At 30.7% G+C, this 20,315-nt stretch overlaps 2 protein-coding genes across 3 annotated transcripts in view; both read left to right on the forward strand.

The window, feature by feature from the left end:
• The first annotated feature begins 2,770 nt into the window (after positions 1-2,770).
• Positions 2,771-7,605, forward strand: LOC116017005 (probable methyltransferase PMT3). The gene is made up of 8 exons (XM_031257501.1): positions 2,771-2,981; positions 4,130-4,560; positions 4,712-4,876; positions 4,993-5,175; positions 5,277-5,871; positions 6,331-6,443; positions 6,537-6,757; positions 6,906-7,605. Exons 2-8 carry the CDS (start codon positions 4,306-4,308, stop codon positions 7,225-7,227), a joined length of 1,854 nt encoding a protein of 617 aa, XP_031113361.1. The 5' UTR covers positions 2,771-2,981; positions 4,130-4,305; the 3' UTR covers positions 7,228-7,605.
• Positions 7,606-13,606: 6,001 nt separating this feature from the next.
• The window catches only part of LOC116016565 (serine/threonine-protein kinase tricorner-like), an 8,957-nt gene continuing 2,248 nt past the window's right edge, over positions 13,607-20,315 (forward strand). The window contains exons 1-12 of one of the 2 annotated variants that reach the window (XM_031256893.1): positions 13,627-13,660; positions 13,743-13,819; positions 15,035-15,397; positions 17,155-17,329; positions 18,152-18,235; positions 18,317-18,558; positions 18,675-18,894; positions 19,204-19,283; positions 19,377-19,461; positions 19,771-19,902; positions 19,988-20,101; positions 20,197-20,244. In XM_031256893.1, the coding sequence (XP_031112753.1) occupies positions 15,180-15,397; positions 17,155-17,329; positions 18,152-18,235; positions 18,317-18,558; positions 18,675-18,894; positions 19,204-19,283; positions 19,377-19,461; positions 19,771-19,902; positions 19,988-20,101; positions 20,197-20,244 (1,398 nt within the window). In that variant the 5' untranslated portion in view covers positions 13,627-13,660; positions 13,743-13,819; positions 15,035-15,179. Of the gene's footprint in view, positions 13,820-15,034; positions 15,398-17,154; positions 17,330-18,151; positions 18,236-18,316; positions 18,559-18,674; positions 18,895-19,203; positions 19,284-19,376; positions 19,462-19,770; positions 19,903-19,987; positions 20,102-20,196; positions 20,245-20,315 lie in introns of both variants that reach the window. The other variant, XM_031256892.1, reaches the window with a different exon arrangement.

The raw sequence follows: 20,315 nt of genomic DNA on the forward strand, positions 1-20,315 counted from the left end.
TTTGGTTTGAAGGAATGAATTATTGAGGGAAATAAATTGAAATTTGGTGAGAAAAGAATAATGTGAGAATAAAGTATGAATTCAAATTACATTGTTTGCTAAGGAGAAATATAATTATTAGAAATGGGAAGAAAAAGTAATATAAGACTAAAATGCCTTTATGTAATAATAATAATAATCATCATCACCAAGGGTAAAATAGTCATTTCTTTACTGTTTTTCCCTTTTTCCCATTGCTCTGAATTACAATTCCTATGGGAGTCCAAGAATTCCAATTCCACAAATGGAGGGAATTATAATTTCGTCCAACCAAACACTGTAATTCGAGTGGTCAAAGAATTGTGTTGTAATTGAATTGCAACTACATCCAACCAAATAGTCCATTAACATTTACCTTTTGAAATAACAATCAATTTTATATTTTTTTTGTCAATGACCTTGTGGTCAAGTGGCATGTAGTGACTCTCTCAAATGAGAGGTCATGAGATCGAGCCTCAATGCCTTCAGTAGTACTTAAATGAATAACACTAATGAATAACAATATAATAGTGGAGGGAGGTCCGATTGAAAACATGAAGAGACAGTTTAACTCAATGGTTAATATAATAAAAGTAAATGATCAATAGTACTCAAAAAAATAATGAAGAAGAAGTAAATAGTGAACATTTCTTATTTTGTGCCAAAATAAGTCGGACTCCTATAAGAACTTATAAACTAAACTAGTTTTTTCTACGCGCAACAGACTTGTGCCCAATATTTAAACCCAATTAGTAAATAATTTTGAATATATATAATGCATTTTTTTTAGTTGTCGAAGTTTCGTAGATATTTGAGTAAAATTTTTGTTGTGTATGTATTTGAAATTAATACAAGAAATTCAAATTCATTGTGATAAATATATTCCACTGTAATTTTAAGGGTACTCAACGTCGTATTACAATATTTTTGTCTTTGAAAATGAATAAAATTTGTTTAAATGTAGTCTTCTTCTTTTTTTTTTTTTTGAGAAAAAACATAGTCTTATTCTAATTAGAGATATATCCCTTATAAATTCATATTCATGTACGGATATACATAATACTTGATTTCAACTATCTCAATTCAACAACTTCCACAGATTGATATCCAAAAATCTTGTCTCAATTCAACTGCAAATGCATTATGTTGCTGTTCATTTATAATATTAATATTTTTAAATAATAGTGTGTGTGTTTATATATATAATATTATTAAAGTAAGAATTATAGAAATGATAAATTATTAAATATAACTATGGTAATATTTAATTAAAATATAAATGAATTCAAACTTACCATTGAAGAATGTAAGAAAACATATTGTGTATGCATGTGCATGGTAATTATAATGTGGAAAGATAACAGAAGTTATAACGGTAGGGATATTTCTGTACAAAAAATTATGTAGTACAACTTTTATAGCATAAGGTACAACAAAAATTAACGGAAAAAACTGACATAAACCAGAGATATAACTTGGATTAAGACTTATTATGTTTTTAGAAGTGGTAATACATATAAAACAAGATTTTGAGTTTTTTTTTACTTTATACCTCAAAAAAAGATTAAAATCTGCAAATTTCGTCTATATTATAAGAAATTTGTTTAACTAAAAATTACTAGGCAGCAAAAGATTCATCATTGTCTTTGAGTATAGAGCAGTCTTAAATCTTCATGGTAACTATCTCACCTTTTAAAAATACCTATAATTCAACGAGGGAATTAGTTATTCTGTCCGACAGTGAATATCATGGGTTATAAAAAAAAATAAAAAAAATGCAAGGGATCCAACTATAATTTGCCTTTGGTTGGATCGCATATGGGTCCATTGGTCCAGCCCATGTCTTGGTTTTGGTATTGTTATTGTATATGAATTGAGCCCAATGTTAGCCCAGAATGGGCAGGCTGGCCTATTTATGAGCACCGACAAAATGAATGTCAGCTGAGTCATTCACGCATGATTGCATCCTCCTGTCGGCATGTCCCATCACTCCCATGCAACTTCCCAACGCGCAAAACCATTCAAATTAAAGCTCCCAATAATTTTATGGATTCTGGTTCCATTAAAATTAAAGCTTATAAGTCATCGTACTATTTAGAACCAAGCAATTAGGTTATTAAACTCAAATAACTCATAAATAAATCATTAAATCCAAAACAATAAAGCAATTGAGCCACTAAAATTGAAAAAAAAAATTAATTAATCCATTTTTAAAATCCTCAGCGACAAATTTCGACACCAGCGACCATTTTGGACAAGAGCAATAAGAAATGGTCGCCCTCACCGGGAAGGCGACCAGATCTCCTTGCAAAAGGCGACCAAGATCTGGTCGCCTTTTCCGTGGGGAAGGCAACAAGATCTGGTCGCCTTCCCGGCGAGGGCGACTAGATCTGGTTGCCTTTCTGGCGAGGGCGACCATTTTGGACCCCTCATCGAAAATGGTGGCATGTCTTTGGAAATGATTGTCGGTGTCGGAATTTGTCGTCGAAAATTTTTAAAATTGGTTAATTACTCTTTTTTTTTTTTTTCGATTTCAGTGGCTCATTTACTTTATTTCTGAGTTTGATGGCTTATTTTCGAGTTTGATAACCTAATTGCTTGTTCTTAAATAATATGACTTTTTTGTAATTTATCCCAAAAAATTAAAACTTCCATACAGTTTTGGTTTACAACTTTACATTAGAATTATACTGAACCCGATTTGGTTCAAGCCGAACCGGGTCATAAGAAATCCACAAAATTTGCTCCCACCGATACTCAGAAACTGAGATCTAAGTCATCTAACCCTTCTATAGTTCTATGCTTACAGGAGTACTCCTCTCTCGCTTTCTCTCTATATCAATTCCATTTCTTCTCAATTCTGAAACACTGATTTTGAATTCTCAATTCCTTCGAATTTGATCAATTTCTCTCTTTAGATATTCTTCCAAATTCAGACCTGCACCGACAATTATTCCAATCCAGTGAGTGTTCTTTACTCGGATCTGATTTCTTTGTTATCCGTCTCATTACTCCCGAGTCCTGATTATTGATTATTGAGATGGTTGGATTTTTAAGCTCGTATTGTTAGCTTAATTAATGCTTGATTGCAGATCTGCATTGTTTGATTAACGATGCATGAACAACATTGTAGTTTATTTAGTTTCCATTTAAATGTATAAAAAGATTTTATTTTGCTGACGCATAGGAGTATAACTAGACGTGGGGTGAAGTAAATGTTGTGTTTAAAGTTTTGAAAAGAACTCTTGGCCTGAAAACCAAAAAAGAATCGTAAAGCTTGTAGCTTTGTTTTTTGCTTCTAGATTTTGGTTATTATACATCCGGATGTCTTAGGAACAACATACACCGCATTTTAGATATACATTCTATGTTGATGTCATCTCTCTTGAAGTGGCTTTTTCTCATGCAGGATGGTGGGGTGGGAGGGGGGAGCGGATTGATATATACTTTTACTGTTTATTCTGAGTGTTTCTTTGGATTTCTGCTGATATCTCGATGGAGTATGGAGCCAAGAATGATCTGTGATATTGACTGCAAAAAATGCTTAGCTGCACATTTAGAATAGTATGTTGGTTAAGTGTTAAGTTAAAATGATTAAAGAGTGTTTGGATTGTTTACCATCCAAATTGTGGCCCATGGTGGTAGTCTTACCAAATATCCTCCATTACATCAGACGGAGTAGGTTCTTTAGGGTGCTGTCTAAATTTCTTTGCTGAGAGGCTTTGATATCAGTAATATGATTATAATGTATAAGATGTGAATGTGTTAAATATTAAGCAGTATTTTGTTTTAAAGTTAATGGAATTCAACTGTATGGATGCCTTGGAATTCAACTGTATGGATGCCTTTTTTTTCTTTTTTTTCTTTTTTTTTTTTCTTTTTTTTTTCTTCTGGTTTATTGGATGCTTTGATTAATTTTTATCTTTCCTTACACAGTGATGTTGTTATGTATGTAGTGGTTGTGCAGAGAAAGCACTATTCTATCTGCATACTAATTAAGTTCCTCTATTTTAGTTGAGCAGATATTTTTAAGCATGTCCTTAATTAATGATCAGTGTTTACTATTGATAACCCTCAAGTTGTTCTGATGGTTAAACATTTGACTGAACAGGTTTTTCATCAACTGCAAAGACCGATAGTCAAAAGAATCTAACAATTATCAATCAATAAGTCGTGGATCTTGGAGTGAACTCATCTAGTTATGAGAGCATTTCAGTATTTATAAGAACTGAAGTAAAAAGGTGAAGCTTTTTATATTCTGTTGAGGATACTAAAGCTACATAAAAGATGAGAGGGAGATCTGACGGAGTGCAGAAGAAGCGCCTTTTAACTTCTGTTGGCGTTATTGCAATCTTTCTCGTTTTTCTTTATGTGTATTTTGGCTCTAAGAGCAGTGGTGAGTCTGCCCTAGAGTATGGCAGCCGATCTTTGAGGAAACTAGGGTCTTCTTACTTGGGTGGAGATGATGATGGTGACGTTAAGCAAGATGAAAATTTTGGGCTGGAAGATGGCAATGACGGCGTTGTCCTGAAAAGCTTTCCTGTAAGTTATATAACAATAACAGTTTTGTGGAAAGTACTCTCCTCCATCCACATCATGTAGCTTGTAAAGCAAAACGACAAATCACTATTTGTATTGTATATAGTGATCAACTTGTTTTAAGTTTCATGCATTTTTGTTTTTTTTTTTTAAGGTTTGCGATGATCGACATTCAGAACTAATTCCCTGTCTAGACAGAAATCTCATATACCAAATGAGATTGAAGCTGGACCTATCTTTGATGGAGCACTATGAAAGACATTGTCCTATGCCCGAAAGGCGGTTCAATTGCCTGATTCCTCCCCCTGCAGGATACAAGGTGAGAGAGTATGCTAACATAGTAGCAAGGGGTTTCTAATTTCAGAATTCTCTTATTCTAGTGTAAATGAGTCATCTTTTATTTATTTATTTTAAAATGTTTTGGTGCAATAATAGATACCTATTAAGTGGCCGAAAAGTAGAGATGAGGTCTGGAAAGCAAACATACCTCATACGCACCTTGCTCATGAGAAATCAGATCAGAACTGGATGGTTGTCAAGGGTGAAAAGATTATATTTCCAGGAGGAGGCACTCATTTCCACTATGGAGCTGACAAATATATTGCTTCAATTGCAAATGTAAGGGATTCAAACCTATATTTTGGCTAAGTATTAACAATGAAAAGAAAATTAAGAATGTCCAAACACTGAATGTGTCATTCTGGTGGCATAATTTGCAGATGTTGAACTTTTCAAAGAATATCTTAAACAATGAGGGGAATATACGAACAGTTTTTGATGTTGGTTGCGGTGTTGCTAGTTTTGGAGGCTATCTTCTTTCATCCAATATAATAGCAATGTCCTTGGCACCAAATGATGTGCATCAGAATCAGATCCAGTTTGCCTTAGAAAGAGGAATTCCTGCATATCTCGGTGTTCTTGGAACAAAGAGACTTCCTTATCCAAGCCGTTCATTTGAATTTGCTCATTGTTCTCGTTGTAGGATTGATTGGTTGCAAAGGGATGGGATCCTTCTTCTTGAGTTAGATAGGGTTCTTAGACCCGGAGGTTATTTTGCCTACTCATCCCCTGAAGCATATGCTCAGGATGAAGAAGATCTTAGAATATGGAAACAAATGAGTGCACTTGTAGAACGCATGTGCTGGAGGATAGCTGCTAAAAGGAACCAAACAGTCATTTGGGTTAAACCTTTAGATAATGAGTGTTACATGTCAAGAGAACCAGGTACTCAGCCACCTCTCTGCCGATCTGATGATGATCCAGATGCAGTGTGGGGTGTTCCAATGGAGGCATGCATATCACCTTATTCTGACCGTAAGTGTCTTGTGCACTCATATTTGTCTTGTCTGCATTAAAAGCTTTACCTGGAGAATGATATTCATTTTTCATCCAAAGGGAGGTGTTAACAGTCTATTAGCTCAGCTATGGTTTTCACTTGATGGAAAGAGATATTCATTTGCTAACCTGTTATTTATTCGTCTTGAGATTAAGAGAATCCTGACGCAGCATTGATCCCCTTTTTACTTGACCATTTCATTTCACCTACCAGTATTTCTTTATTTCTTATTTGCATTTCCATTTTCAACTTTAGTTGTGTCTCTTCAGTCTTCTCCTTCCATTTTTATTTTTTATTTTTTGTTTTTTTTTTTTGGCTTCTTGGTGAGTATTTGTGCAAAATGTCTTCCCTTGAAACTTTTGAATAAGATTAATGTCTTTCTTATTTGTATTTCCATTTATTTGCCTTTTTTTTCCTTTTTTTTTTTTTTGAATTAGATGACCACAAAACCAAGGGAAGTGGATTGGCACCTTGGCCAGCTAGATTGATTACACCTCCTCCTCGGCTTGCTGATTTTGGGTATTCTAATGAAATGTTCGAAAAGGATACGGTAATCTCTACTTATCAGTATGTTGACTGCTCATAGACATTTGTAATTACAAGAAATAAATCCGAGAAACATAAATGTATACTTCATGCACAGGAACTCTGGCGGCAGAGGGTTGATAGTTACTGGAGGATTTTGAGTCCCAAAATTTCATCAGACACTGTGAGGAATATTATGGACATGAAGGCAAACTTGGGTTCATTTGCAGCTGCTTTGAAGGAGAAGGATGTATGGGTAATGAATGCAGTCCCCGAAGATGGACCCAACACACTCAAGATTGTATATGATCGAGGCCTAATTGGCACAATTCATAACTGGTATGCGGATAAACTATTGTTTATAACCATCTTGTTATATTTCTAACACTAACAAATTTGTGCCCCAAGTTTTACCTTTTGGTATTGAGTGCAAATTTATACTTGGCTGGCAATTGATGTTCGTCGTGTGTTCCCTCTACGTATGCAGGTGTGAAGCCTTTTCAACATATCCCCGAACATACGATTTGCTCCATGCTTGGACTGTGTTTTCTGACATTGAGAAGAAAGGTTGTAGCGGCGAGGATCTGCTGCTCGAGATGGATCGCATTCTAAGGCCCACTGGTTTCATTATCATCCGGGATAAACAGCACGTTATCGATTTTGTGAAGAAGTATGTGCATGCATTGCACTGGGAAGCCGTCAGAACAGCTGATTCATCTTCAGATCCTGATCAGGAGGGAGACGAAGTCGTGCTCATCGTCCAAAAGAAACTATGGCTGACAAGTGAGAGCATCATAGCTACAGATTAGAAAATGACGTTTCCCCAAGCCATTTTAATCCTACCTCTGGGAATCAAGAAGTGCCCCCAAGGCCCAGGAGATATCGATTTCGTTTTGCAGCACTACACATTATTTATTCCCCAATCTGGTTTTCTTTAACCCCCAAATGTTCTATTTTGCTCCCATATTTTGGTTTAGTTGATAACTTATATAGCTTTACAGACAAGATGCATTTACAGGTCATTCTTCATTAACTTATCTTTGTGATATTGCTGTCACATACAGTCAATTATTGTGCTATTAATATAGGCTTCCTCTTATTATTGCAGTATGTTTTGGTACCCAAAATAACAACTCTTGTTAATTACTGTGCTTGTAATATATTGTAGTATATATTTTTGGACCCGAGCTTTTTTGTCTGGATAAAGATCAGTCTCGAGATTTCTTATATAGCACTTTATATTTTTCAAATTGGGATAAAAATATGTTGGGCAGTAGCTGATAACGGGCTAGGTTCAACACCAGATGGTTTGGAAGAAGCTGATTACAGGCTAAGTTCAACACCAGATGGCTTGGAAGATTATTAGGTGGAGGTTTTTAAGAGGTAAGTCCTGTCAGTAGAAGCTCTTAAAGGGTTAAGTCTAGCCCCTGTTTATCGAAAATGTGGTGGATATAAAACAAATAAAGTTGTATTTTTGTTAATAATTGTAGTTTTTTGCGTTGTGATAAACACTCAATCTTAACAAGTGATATCAGAAATGAAAAATAGTTGAATGGGATTAATATGCAATGAACATTAGCTGGCAATGCAATGGTATGTATGGGTGACACCTAATGTTCAAAGAAAAATTGAAGTGAGATAAGGCTCAATCTGAAAACGTGTTATTGAACACCGCCCAATCAGCTGATTGAACACTAGACTACAACATATATGGAAATTCTTAGACGACCAAACTCAAAGGGCAACATTTTCAAGTGGTCCAAATCAAGCAACCATTGCAAATCTGTAAAGTTATTTTTCCCCTCCAGTATTGTGATAGGGGAATATTTATAATAATGTTTTTATAAATTTCAAATAAAAAAAATAGAATCGAAAAATCTTACACAACAAATGCGGAGATTTTCTATTGACGAGTTTGTCAAACAATTCACTCGATAATTATAAAATTTCAAATTTATTAACCTGTTCGATTTGAATCGATTTCCGATGGACAACTTAAACTATCTAGAGTGCACAAGATTGAGAATGCATATGTCTTCTTTTTTTTTTCTTCATTTCTTTATTGTAAGTTTCTTTTAAACAAAGTTTCGAGTTTGTGTTTTCGGAAGGTAAAGTTAGCTTTCCCATGTCGGATACATGATCATTAAATTAATCCAAATTCAACATTGATAGGTTCCTTGAACTAAAAGAGTATTGAAAGAATGTAGTGCTTCAACATTGATACTAAATGCCTCATATAACACACATATTTAATGATAAATTACAAAATTAGAACGTTGTGCAGTGATCCTAAACTATTTGATAATTCATGAACTAGAATATTTTAGTGTGTTTATTCTAAAATCAATTAATTAAAGTTATCAATCTACACATCTACACATCTACACATAATAATAATAACAACAACAACAACAACAACAATAATAATAATAGAGTAAATTTTGTAAATTAAAATAAATTAGATTTGCAGGCAAGTCATTCTTGATTTTTTGTGGTCAACTGTGCAGTGGCAGCCAACTATTGAGACCTTCATGCCTAAGATGTCATTATCACATGGAGTATTCGATAATGAATAAATTTATTTTTGAGGTATGTGTGTGTGTATATATATGTGTGTGTGTCACAATTTCTTTTCACTTTATGTATTCAATTTAAATAAAGAAAATTGGATCAAATATTTAAATATTTTTATTTTATATATAATAACTATTGATGAATATATTTAAAATAACATACAAAGTTTTATTTGAAACATATACAAAATTATTAAAGAGAATACATTACTAAAGAAAAATTCATTTGATTTTCAAATAATAAAATTGGGATGACAAATAAAATGGACCCATTATATATTATACATTTATACTATCAACTAAAAAACTTTCATGAGAAATTATTTCATTGAAAAGAGAAATGTTGTCATATTTGTATACTTTGATGGATAATACTACTTAGTATACTCGATTAGTTAGTCTAATGGAGATTGATCGATTAGAGTATGATTGATCAATGAGCTGAAATTTCTTAAATGACTAATATTTTCACGCGCGTTGCACGAATAAGATAATGCCCAATATTTATTTTTAAATAAGTACTTCAAAGTATATCAATACAAGATTATATAGGAGATGTTCATGCATATGTAATTGAATGTTGAATTTGTTTATTTAAATCGGTATTAATTCAAAGTATATGAACGCAAGATAATATATGAGAGATTGATTATAATTGTCACTAAAATAAATGTTGCAATTTTATAAAAACATTAGTCAACATACTTAGTCTAAAAATGATAGTATAAATAAATATTACTTTTGGTAATAAAAATTTATACATTTTAAATCATATTAATAAAGAAATATGATTTACCTTTAAAGTGAACAATTGTGATGTACTCAAAAAAATATTACAAGGTAGTTTCTCGCTTCAATTTATTGGGCTATATAAATGTCTTCTTTGTCAACAAATCCTCCCTATGTAGTTAATATGATTGGTTTCAAATTATTTTTTAAAATTTTTTTCTATGTTATTAATAGAATACTTAGTAAATGAATATATAACATTATTTTGTATTATAACATTATTGATACAGAATATTTAATTACAAGATAGTGTAAAACGAAAATAATGAATAATGTAGTGAATATAATTAATTAATGAATTTGAAGGTAATGGATTTTTGCATTGTAGAAAATAAAGACAATATAAGTAATGAAATTATATATCTTTTTAAAATTTTTTGATAATGAATAATTTTTATTGTAGAAAATAAATACTATATAACTAATGAAATTATATATCTTTTTTAATTTTTTGATAATGAATCATTTTTGTTGTAGAAAATAAAGACAATATAACTAATTAAATTATATCTTTAAAAAAAAATATAATGACTTTTTTTTTTGAATAAAGGCATTGTAAAACATCTAAATTAAAGAAATGCATAATTTATTTAATTTAATAAGACTATAAGAGTAATAGAATGAGTACTTAATTTTTAATAATATACTCTAACATATTTCTTAGTATATGTTTAACAATTATACCAACTCTGATTATGATGATATTCGAACCTAAAACTTTTCTTATAGAAATTAATGAGTAAGTTAAAAGTTAACGGAATATTCGTTACTAAAGTTAAAAGTTAACTAAATGTGGGGTTATTTAAGGGAATAAAATAATATAATAGAGGGTAAAGAAGGAAAACCATAAAAGGTTACTAAAATCAAAATAATATGAACTATTTTTTTTCTTCCCGTTAGAACCCTAACATTATTGGCTCTTATTAAGATTGTAGATGTAGATGTAGATATAGATATAGATGTAGTGTTATATATATATATATATATATATATATATATATATATATATATATATATATATATATATATATATATATATATATATATATATATATATAGTTATATATATATATATATATATATATATATAGTTATATATATATATATATATATATATATATAGTTATATATATATATATATATATATATATATAGTTATATATATATATATATATATATATATATAGTTATATATATATATATATATATATATATATAGTTATATATATATATATATATATATATATATAGTTATATATATATATATATATATATATATATAGTTATATATATATATATATATATATATATATAGTTATATATATATATATATATATATATATATAGTTATATATATATATATATATATATATATATAGTTATATATATATATATATATATATATATATAGTTATATATATATATATATATATATATATATAGTTATATATATATATATATATATATATATATAGTTATATATATATATATATATATATATATATAGTTATATATATATATATATATATATATATATAGTTATATATATATATATATATATATATATATAGTTATATATATATATATATATATATATATATAGTTATATATATATATATATATATATATATATAGTTATATATATATATATATATATATATATATAGTTATATATATATATATATATATATATATATAGTTATATATATATATATATATATATATATATAGTTATATATATATATATATATATATATATATAGTTATATATATATATATATATATATATATATAGTTATATATATATATATATATATATATATATATATATATATATATATATATATATATATATATATATATATATATATATATATATATATATATAACATGTATATATAAAAATATATACAACATGTATAAATAAAATTTCTTGTATATAACATCTAGGCCCTGTTTGGTAATATAATTAGCTTATCAGTCAATGTTAACTTATTTGACCACTATTAACTATTTGGCTTTGTTAAACAACCAATATAAGGCTTGTTTGGTTATCAGCGGTTAGCAGTTAGCGGTAGCGGATTGTGCTAGCGGTTATCAAATAGCGGATTCTATTAGCGGGTTTGAACAGCGTATTGTATTAGCGATTTGTAAAAAGATGTTTGGTAAAATTAGCTGTTTAGATTAGCGGTTAACATGTAAAATGACCAAAAGGGTATACATATATAATATAATATAATAAATAAAATAATAATAATAATAATAATAATAATAATAATAATAAAAAACATTACAAAGAAACTAAAGCAAATATTTTAAAAAATAATCAATTAAAAAAAACAAAGAATAAGGAGAAAAGCAATGTATGATATTAAATTTAAGAATTAAATAAAGGGGGGAAATAGTTATTAAATTTAATTATAGGAATGCAAAGTTGCATTTTAAATGAATGGAGTGAAGCATACAGGAAGTTAGCAACCAATATGAAAAAAGAGAAATAAGGGCAAAAATGGAATTTATAAAATAAAAGGAGAAAAGCTAATGCTAAACGCTGCTCCTAGTAGCGTTTCAATTTTGGCGGATTGAATAGCGATTCGCTAAGTGAAAAAGCCATTAACCAAAGGTTTTTTTTAGCGGTTTGACTTTGTCAAACCGCTAAAGATGGTCAAACCGTTAAAAAGTGGCGGATAAGCTGATAATCAAACATGGCCTAAGTGTTTGATTAATTAACTTTTATAACAACTTTTTTGATCAGTTTTTTGAGAAAGTCATTTTGCATATAATCAGCTAACAGCTAATTTACCAGACGTCTTTCCACAATTAGCTAATATTATCAACTAGTCAAATACACTAACTCAATTAACTAACATGTATTTACCAAACACCCATCTAATAATAACTCACTTGCTTAACTAATTATAATTAATGTAAGCATTGATATTGGTCATACCATTTAATTATATATCTTTAGTATTTCAGGTGCTCTTGGGATTGCAATTTGTTGTCTCCGAATAGGAATTATAAGTTTTGATCTACGTGAATTTTACTGCAATATTTGTGATTTATAATATTTAATTTGTTTTTGAAAAAAATGATATTGACTTACATACATCATCACACTAAGAAATAATATGATAAGTTTTTCTTGAAAAAAATACTCTGTATAATAGAATATATCATAGAATAATAACACATTTATATATTGAGACCTGACCAAATATCCTGTGATTAAGAAGGGAACGAACCTTAGAGTTGGGTTCATGACAGAAGTAGGAGTTTAAACCATGCCGCGAGGTATAACCTAGAGAGCGGGTTGACGTTTTAGATTTATCTCGTTATTATTTCACTTATTATTTTTGACTTTGACAAAATTAAAAAAAATCAAAAGAAATATTAAGAGTATAAAATCTCTTATTATTATTATTAATGGGCAATGCTACATCCACTCTTGAATTTCATATCCTGACATGTAATATTTAGTTGATTCATTTAATATAAGTAGATTTTATTTTGTAGCGTAAGAGTGATTATAAACTGATTCACGACATCCAGTGAATAAGTTGAGTTTTGTTGGTTGTTGCTAGGTCATATGTGAACAACTGAACATTAATGAAGTAAATCAAGAGGAAAAATAACATTATTCTATAAAAAAAAATAGTCATTATTAATTGGAAAAGTAGGAAAACATTATGCAAATGAAATTTACTTTAGAATATAAAAATTTACCTATTATTATTCAACCTTTCAATTAAATGAATTAATTGCCAAAAAATAAAATAAAAAGAAAAAGGTTTCCTATTCTCTCTCTCTCTCTCAGTAAAGCGCGTTTTGTATGTGAGCTTATGGTGAATTGATGCCATCACAGCACTACTACTACGTTGTGGGTTTCTTCTACGATTAAGCACCCTTTCTACTACTCTCTCTAGCTTTCTTTTTTTCTCAATAAAGTTACCAAATTTCAGGACTATTCTGAGATTAAGTTAGCTCGGTGTACACCGGCAGGCTCGATTGCTTAAAGTCAAAAGGCAGCTGAATTCAGGTAAAGTTTCCGCGTTTTAAGTAAAGGGGATTTCAACTTGGAATGTATATTATAGTAAAGTTTGGATTTTTGTTTCTTTTTTGCATTTGATGAAGTTTTTGGATCGGCTGATGCGTGAAATTATGAGTTTAAAGCTTGAATTTTTGTAGTTTATGGTTCCCCCTTTGATGGATTCTTTAAGTTTTAACTTCGCAAAATTTTTGTTTAGTTCAGAGTTTGGTGTAAATTTTGGTTGATTATTTAATTATGATCAAGTCCTTTGTGCAGGGTTTAAGATTATATGATTATTTGTTGAATGGGAATTTATCTGCATTTGGTCAAGTGGGCTCTTTATTTCTCTCTATGTTCTCTTAATGATATCAATTTTTTTTATTTTTTTTATTTTTTTTTTGGGTTTATATATTTTTGCTATGTGTTATTTCTGGTTTTCCTTTTTTTTTTTTTTTTTCATTTTTTTTTTTTGGTTTATTTTTTTTTTTGGGTTTATAAAATTTTGCTATGTCTTTTTTCTGGTTTTCCTTTTTTTTTTTTTTGATGGGTTTTTTTTTTTTTTGATGGGTTTTTTTTTTTTTTGATGGGTTTTTTTTTTTTTTGATGGGTTTTTTTTTTTTTTGATGGGTTTTTTTTTTTTTTGATGGGTTTTTTTTTTTTTTGATGGGTTTTTTTTTTTTTTGATGGGTTTTTTTTTTTTTTGATGGGTTTTTTTTTTTTTTGGGTTTATATATTTTTGCTATGTGTTATTTCTGGTTTTCCTTTTTTTTTTTTTTTTTGGATCTGTCAGATAGGTTAGTGGTAAATATCCTTTTCAATGACCATATATTTTCAATTGATTTAGAAGTATATGGCATCTTATGTGAATTGTATTGAAGGTGGATATGAATTTTAGGTGGGTTTTACCTTCCATAGTCATTGCTATAATGCTCAAGAGGAAAAGTGGTGGGTGTGTTTGTGCTAGTATCAGAGGGTAAAAATGGAAAGAAATCACTGGAGTGTATGGTTACTTAATTTGATGTTACGTACTGATGGTGTAAAACTTCTTTTTTCGGCTTTGAGACCATTATACATGAAACAATGTCAGTTTAATTAAGATTATGGAAGCTTACACTTTCAATTTTCGTTTAGTTACCCACCAAGATGTGTTGTTTACATAGCAAAGTAAGAAATTTACCTTATGCAGTTGAATTACCATTTTTTGTTTGTTCTTTCCCATTGCAGAGAATCCAACTTTTTCGTCATCGGAATTTAGTTGATGTCTGGGATACTCTGTGTGGAAGAAAAGCAAATATTCGAGTTCATAGATTTGTAGTACTTGGAATTACAGTTCTCCAATCTGAAGTAAGAAGTTGGTTTAGTGAGCTGGATGGAGGCTACACGGCGTTGGTTTAGTAAGTTTAGTCCTAGAGAAAAACCTAAGCCTCACAAGAAAGAAACTACTAGTACTGGGAAGGAAGGGTTGAATTCGCCTGCAAATGACGCAGCACCATCAAATGCCACAAAGCAGAAGGTTGCTGTTGCTAAGCAGTATATAGAAAACCATTACAAGGAGCAAATGAAGAGCCTGCAGGAGCGCAGGGAGCGGTATGATACTGTCATCCATTCAGTTACAATTCTCTCTTTTCTATTAATATATATATATATATATATATATATATATATATATATATATTTCCCCTGATACTCTCTTATTCACTTGATATATGATTCACATTTCTTTTTTATTTTTAACTTGTGTTATAAACTAAGATTGGGCTAGGGTCACTTGATTGACCAATAATGCACACGGGCCAAACCACACTAAAAGATTGAATCCAACCAATTTGCTAGTCTAACCCATGGCCTTATATATTCTCTCTTATTTTTTCAATGTGGGACTCTTAACAACTTGCAATTCTGTAAATTTATAATCTTAATCATGCTTCCTGTTCCAAAACACAGCTTTTAGAATTTTTAGAATTTAAATGATTTCGGTTCAATTCTTTGCAATAACTACACTTTTATATAGTTCAAATAAAAGTATACTACTATGACTATCCTGAAATTAAATTACTGAAATTATGTTCATTACAGGAAGTAGCATTTGAAATTTTGGAGTACTAATGAATTTCTGCTATTTATAATTAAGGGGAATCTGAAGATTTTGACAACTTGTCGCTGTAGTATAAATTATGACTTCGTGTTTTCAAGAGTATCTAGTGTTGTAGGGCTTTACTTATGACTTATGAGACATCCTTTTTCTTGACAAGCATAACAGTGTCTTTGAAAGTTTGATTTCACGAATGATTTTTTTGAAAGTTCAATAATAAGTCATTAGGAAAAGAATGAGTCTTAGTAATTTGCAGTTCTAATTAATAGTATGGAAAAAATGCATTTTTAGTCCCTCAATTGTTCCTTGCTAGCCGTTTTAGTATACACCTTAATTCTTCAAAAAAGTTGGTAGTTTTAACCCCTGGATCACAAAACTATTGAACTCTATGAAAATATTACTTAGTACATGTTTATTTTAAATTTTATTATCTTTATTTTCATAACGTTTTCAGATTTGGTATTTCATCGGCAAAATATATAATTGACAACTTGCTTCCCTAAATTTTTCCTCCTCAATTGTGGTACATCATCCCTATTTTCCCTACACGAACTTGTTAAATCAAGTTTTTGGTTTTACAATCGAAAAATCGAGACTAAAAAAGATTATAAAGAAGAAACATTGAAAAGAACTAAAATACCCATGTACTAAGTAATATTTTAATATAGTTTAATAGTTTTGTTGATTTAGGGGTTAAAACTGCAATTTTTTTGAAGAGTTAGGGGGTGTATATTGCAATGGTAAAAAGTTAGGGACTAAAACGGCTAGCAAGGAACAACTGAAGGACTAAAAATGCATTTTTTCCCTTAATTGTAAGGTCAGATTCCTTTGGTGGGTTAGAGTGTCTAATAGTCTAAATACATGTTTGTCCTAATGATTCAATGGGCATGACAATCATTCTTCACTTGATGACTCCATACATATTTGACCTAGTGACTTAACTGGCATGGCTAGCAATCCTAGCATTCTTAGCTTGATGACTCCTTTTTAGTGAATCCCATATTTCTTGACATTTGAATATGCATCTTCACATTGTTCAGTTTTTGTTAGAAAATAAAAGCCCTCAATCATTAAACTTAAACATCTAGAAATGGTAACTCACTGAATACAAGGAAAACATGGATGCTTGCCTCAAGCAGCAAGGAATCCTTGAGACAGCAATGGACTTTACTAGTATGAATAGAATTTTGGTAAAATTCTTTAAAGAAATTTAAGAAAAAGGTCATGGATAGTTGTTTGTATTTGGATGCAGGCGGAACATGCTGGAAAAGAAACTTGCCGATGCTGAGGTCTCTGAGGAAGAGCAAAACAACATACTGAAGTACCTTGAGAAAAAAGAGACTGAAATCATGCGCCGCCAAAGACATAAAATGGGTACTGATGATTTCGAGCCATTGACAATGATAGGAAAGGGTGCATTTGGTGAGGTATGTTCTGTCTCTCTTAAAGTGTCCAATTACATAGTAACTAAATCAATGAAATGGTTAACATGCTTTTTTACTTTCTTTGGTCTTTTTTCTTTCAGTGCTAACTTATCAAGTTTAAACATACCATAGACTGAAATATTTCATGTTTTGATCAATCATTAGGTTATGAATGTGAAAAGTGCAAACTATTTGTTTTTGTAGATTATATATGAGCAAAAGCTTTTTAAAACTGTTAAGTATGTATTTCCTTTCACTTATAAATTTCAGTCAGCTTGCCTTTATGGTGTAAAGGTTGAATATGTGGCTGATTTCTGTCATCTCTTTCTGAATTTCTAATATTAGGCTGACATACGATAATATGACTGATAAAAATATCCATTTAATGTCTGCCTCTATTGTGTGGATTTGTCAGTTAAAGATGCACGGTTGTTGGTTTTAGAATTTCAGGTGAAGTTTGCTGTGAATATTTCAGGCCAAGCACCTTGTGCTTAATTGGCACCTCTGTGGCTCTCCTTGAGGGAAGGTCACAGGATCGAACCCCGGTAGTGGGGTATTGACTCTTTGGTCTATAATTGATAGAGAAAGTATATTGAACATATACTACACTGTAATAGAATCAATAGTACTCAAAAAAATTTTTGTTGTCCTTAGTCATTCAACCATTCAGTGCCAATCATCCTGGAAATTTAAGCATAAACTGTGGGATATTCATTGTTTAGTTGTGAGTTATGAAGTTGATTCTTGAGATATTGCTAACATTGTAATTGTTTCTATATTTGACCTGTGTAAGGTGAAACTTAATTAATGACTGATGTTCTTCAGGTTAGAGTATGCAAGGAGAAAGCAACAGGCCATGTGTATGCCATGAAAAAGCTTAAGAAATCAGAAATGCTTCGTCGAGGCCAGGTGCATATTATTTGCAGATCGCTAAATTGAGGTGCATATTTATTACATGCTTAATTTGGTTATCGCCTTTATATGTGTTAGGTTGAGCATGTCAAAGCAGAAAGGAATCTACTCGCAGAAGTTGATAGCAATTGCATTGTGAAGCTATACTGTTCTTTCCAAGATGAGGAATACCTCTACCTAATAATGGAATATCTTCCTGGTGGAGACATGATGACATTATTGATGCGAAAGGATACCTTAACTGAAGATGAAGCAAGGTTTTACGTGGGAGAAACAGTCCTTGCAATTGAATCCATCCATAAACACAACTATATTCATAGGTCAATGCAAAATTCTATGTTGTCTGTTGGGATTTCATTGCCTTATTACTATATAGGCCTTCATTCAATAGTTTAGGAGGAAATACCCTTATGTTTTTTCTTTTCAAAATTTGCAGAGATATAAAACCTGACAACTTGCTTCTTGATAGAGATGGGCACATGAAATTGTCTGACTTTGGATTATGTAAACCATTAGACTGCAGCAATCTTCATGAAAAGGATTTTACAGTAGGAAATAATCTTAGTGGTGCTCTACAAAGTGACGGGCGCCCCACAGCTCCCAAACGCACTCAACAGGAGCAACTGCAGAATTGGCAGAAGAACAGGAGAATGCTTGTAAGCTTCCTCAATATGATTTCCATTCTTATTCCCAACAAATAAAAGGACCTAAAGGAACAGTCCCATAATTGCTGGACCATATACCCCATAATTAGTGATCTAAATGAGAGACGTCTGGGGTTATCATGATTGATCTTTTCTAGTTGGAGTGCATGCACATTCACCCCTTATCATATACTGTACATCTATGCTAGGTTACCAAGTATTAAGATTATGACTTTATCTTAGTTGAACTATTCTTCATTATATCATTTGCTGTTTTCTATGGGAAGGGAATGTGAACTTCTAACATATTTGGTCCTGCAGGCTTATTCAACTGTAGGTACACCTGATTATATTGCACCAGAGGTTTTATTGAGGAAAGGATATGGAATGGAATGTGATTGGTCTGTATCTAGTATCTATGACCTTTACATTTCATACAGAAAATGTTTCCTGTGCTTCTAAATTAGATTATTTGGAATATTATATTTTTTCAGGTGGTCACTTGGTGCGATTATGTATGAAATGTTGGTGGGATATCCGCCTTTCTATTCTGATGAACCGATGTCTACTTGTAGAAAGGTAATCTATATTGCCATGTGAATGTTGGTAGTCTTTATTTAATCTGCCCTCTAGTTCTAGATATTGATGAGGCTGGATAACTGTTTTCTGCATTTCATGATTGCATTTCTTTCCAGTTGTTCAGAGTCATGCCATTTTGCCTTTTCCCTCTTCTGAATTATTGGAATGCCATCAACAATTTAGCATTGTCGCATCATCTATTCTATCAATCTGTATTTGCTGGAAAACTCAATTTGGCAGTAAATCTTCTATCCTAGGACTTTTCAAAGTTTCCATTATGAGTACTTATGTCTTCTTTTTTTGCTGCAGATAGTAAACTGGCGTACACATTTAAAATTTCCAGAGGAGGCAAAACTATCACCTGAAGCAAAGGATCTCATTTGTAAACTTTTATGTAATGTTGAACAAAGACTTGGAACAAAAGGCGCTCATGAAATAAAGGTACATATAAATTAAATCAAATGAAATCCTTTGTACATTTCATAAGATCGAGGTTGAGGAATAACCTATTGACTATTCTTTTCAGGCTCACCCATGGTTCAAGGGTATTGAATGGGATAAATTATATCAAATGAAGGCTGCATTTATTCCAGAAGTTAATGATGAGTTGGATACTCAAAATTTTGAGAAGTTTGAAGAGGTCAATAATTCATCCTTTTGGCTATCCTTCACATTATTGTGTTACTTTTTTAATTGCTTGACGTATGAACATTTGGTTGTCTCTGGTTGATTCAGACTGATAATCAAGTTCCAACAGCAACAAAATCAGGTCCATGGAGGAAGGTTAGTACACCTAAGTGGATTTTTTTTTTTTTTTTTTTTTTTTTTTTTATATTTTTTTTTTTTTTTCCATT

This window comes from Ipomoea triloba, chromosome 4, assembly GCF_003576645.1.
Source record: "Ipomoea triloba cultivar NCNSP0323 chromosome 4, ASM357664v1".
Classification (NCBI taxonomy): domain Eukaryota; kingdom Viridiplantae; phylum Streptophyta; class Magnoliopsida; order Solanales; family Convolvulaceae; genus Ipomoea; species Ipomoea triloba.

Coding starts and splice junctions, on each gene's coding strand:
- LOC116017005 (XM_031257501.1), top strand. CDS start 4,306: ATGAGAGGGAGATCTGACGGAGTGCAGAAGAAGCGCCTTTTAACTTCT. Junction 4,877..4,992: donor CTCCCCCTGCAGGATACAAG/GTGAGAGAGTAT, acceptor GTGCAATAATAG/ATACCTATTAAGTGGCCGAA. Junction 5,872..6,330: donor CATATCACCTTATTCTGACC/GTAAGTGTCTTG, acceptor TTTTTGAATTAG/ATGACCACAAAACCAAGGGA.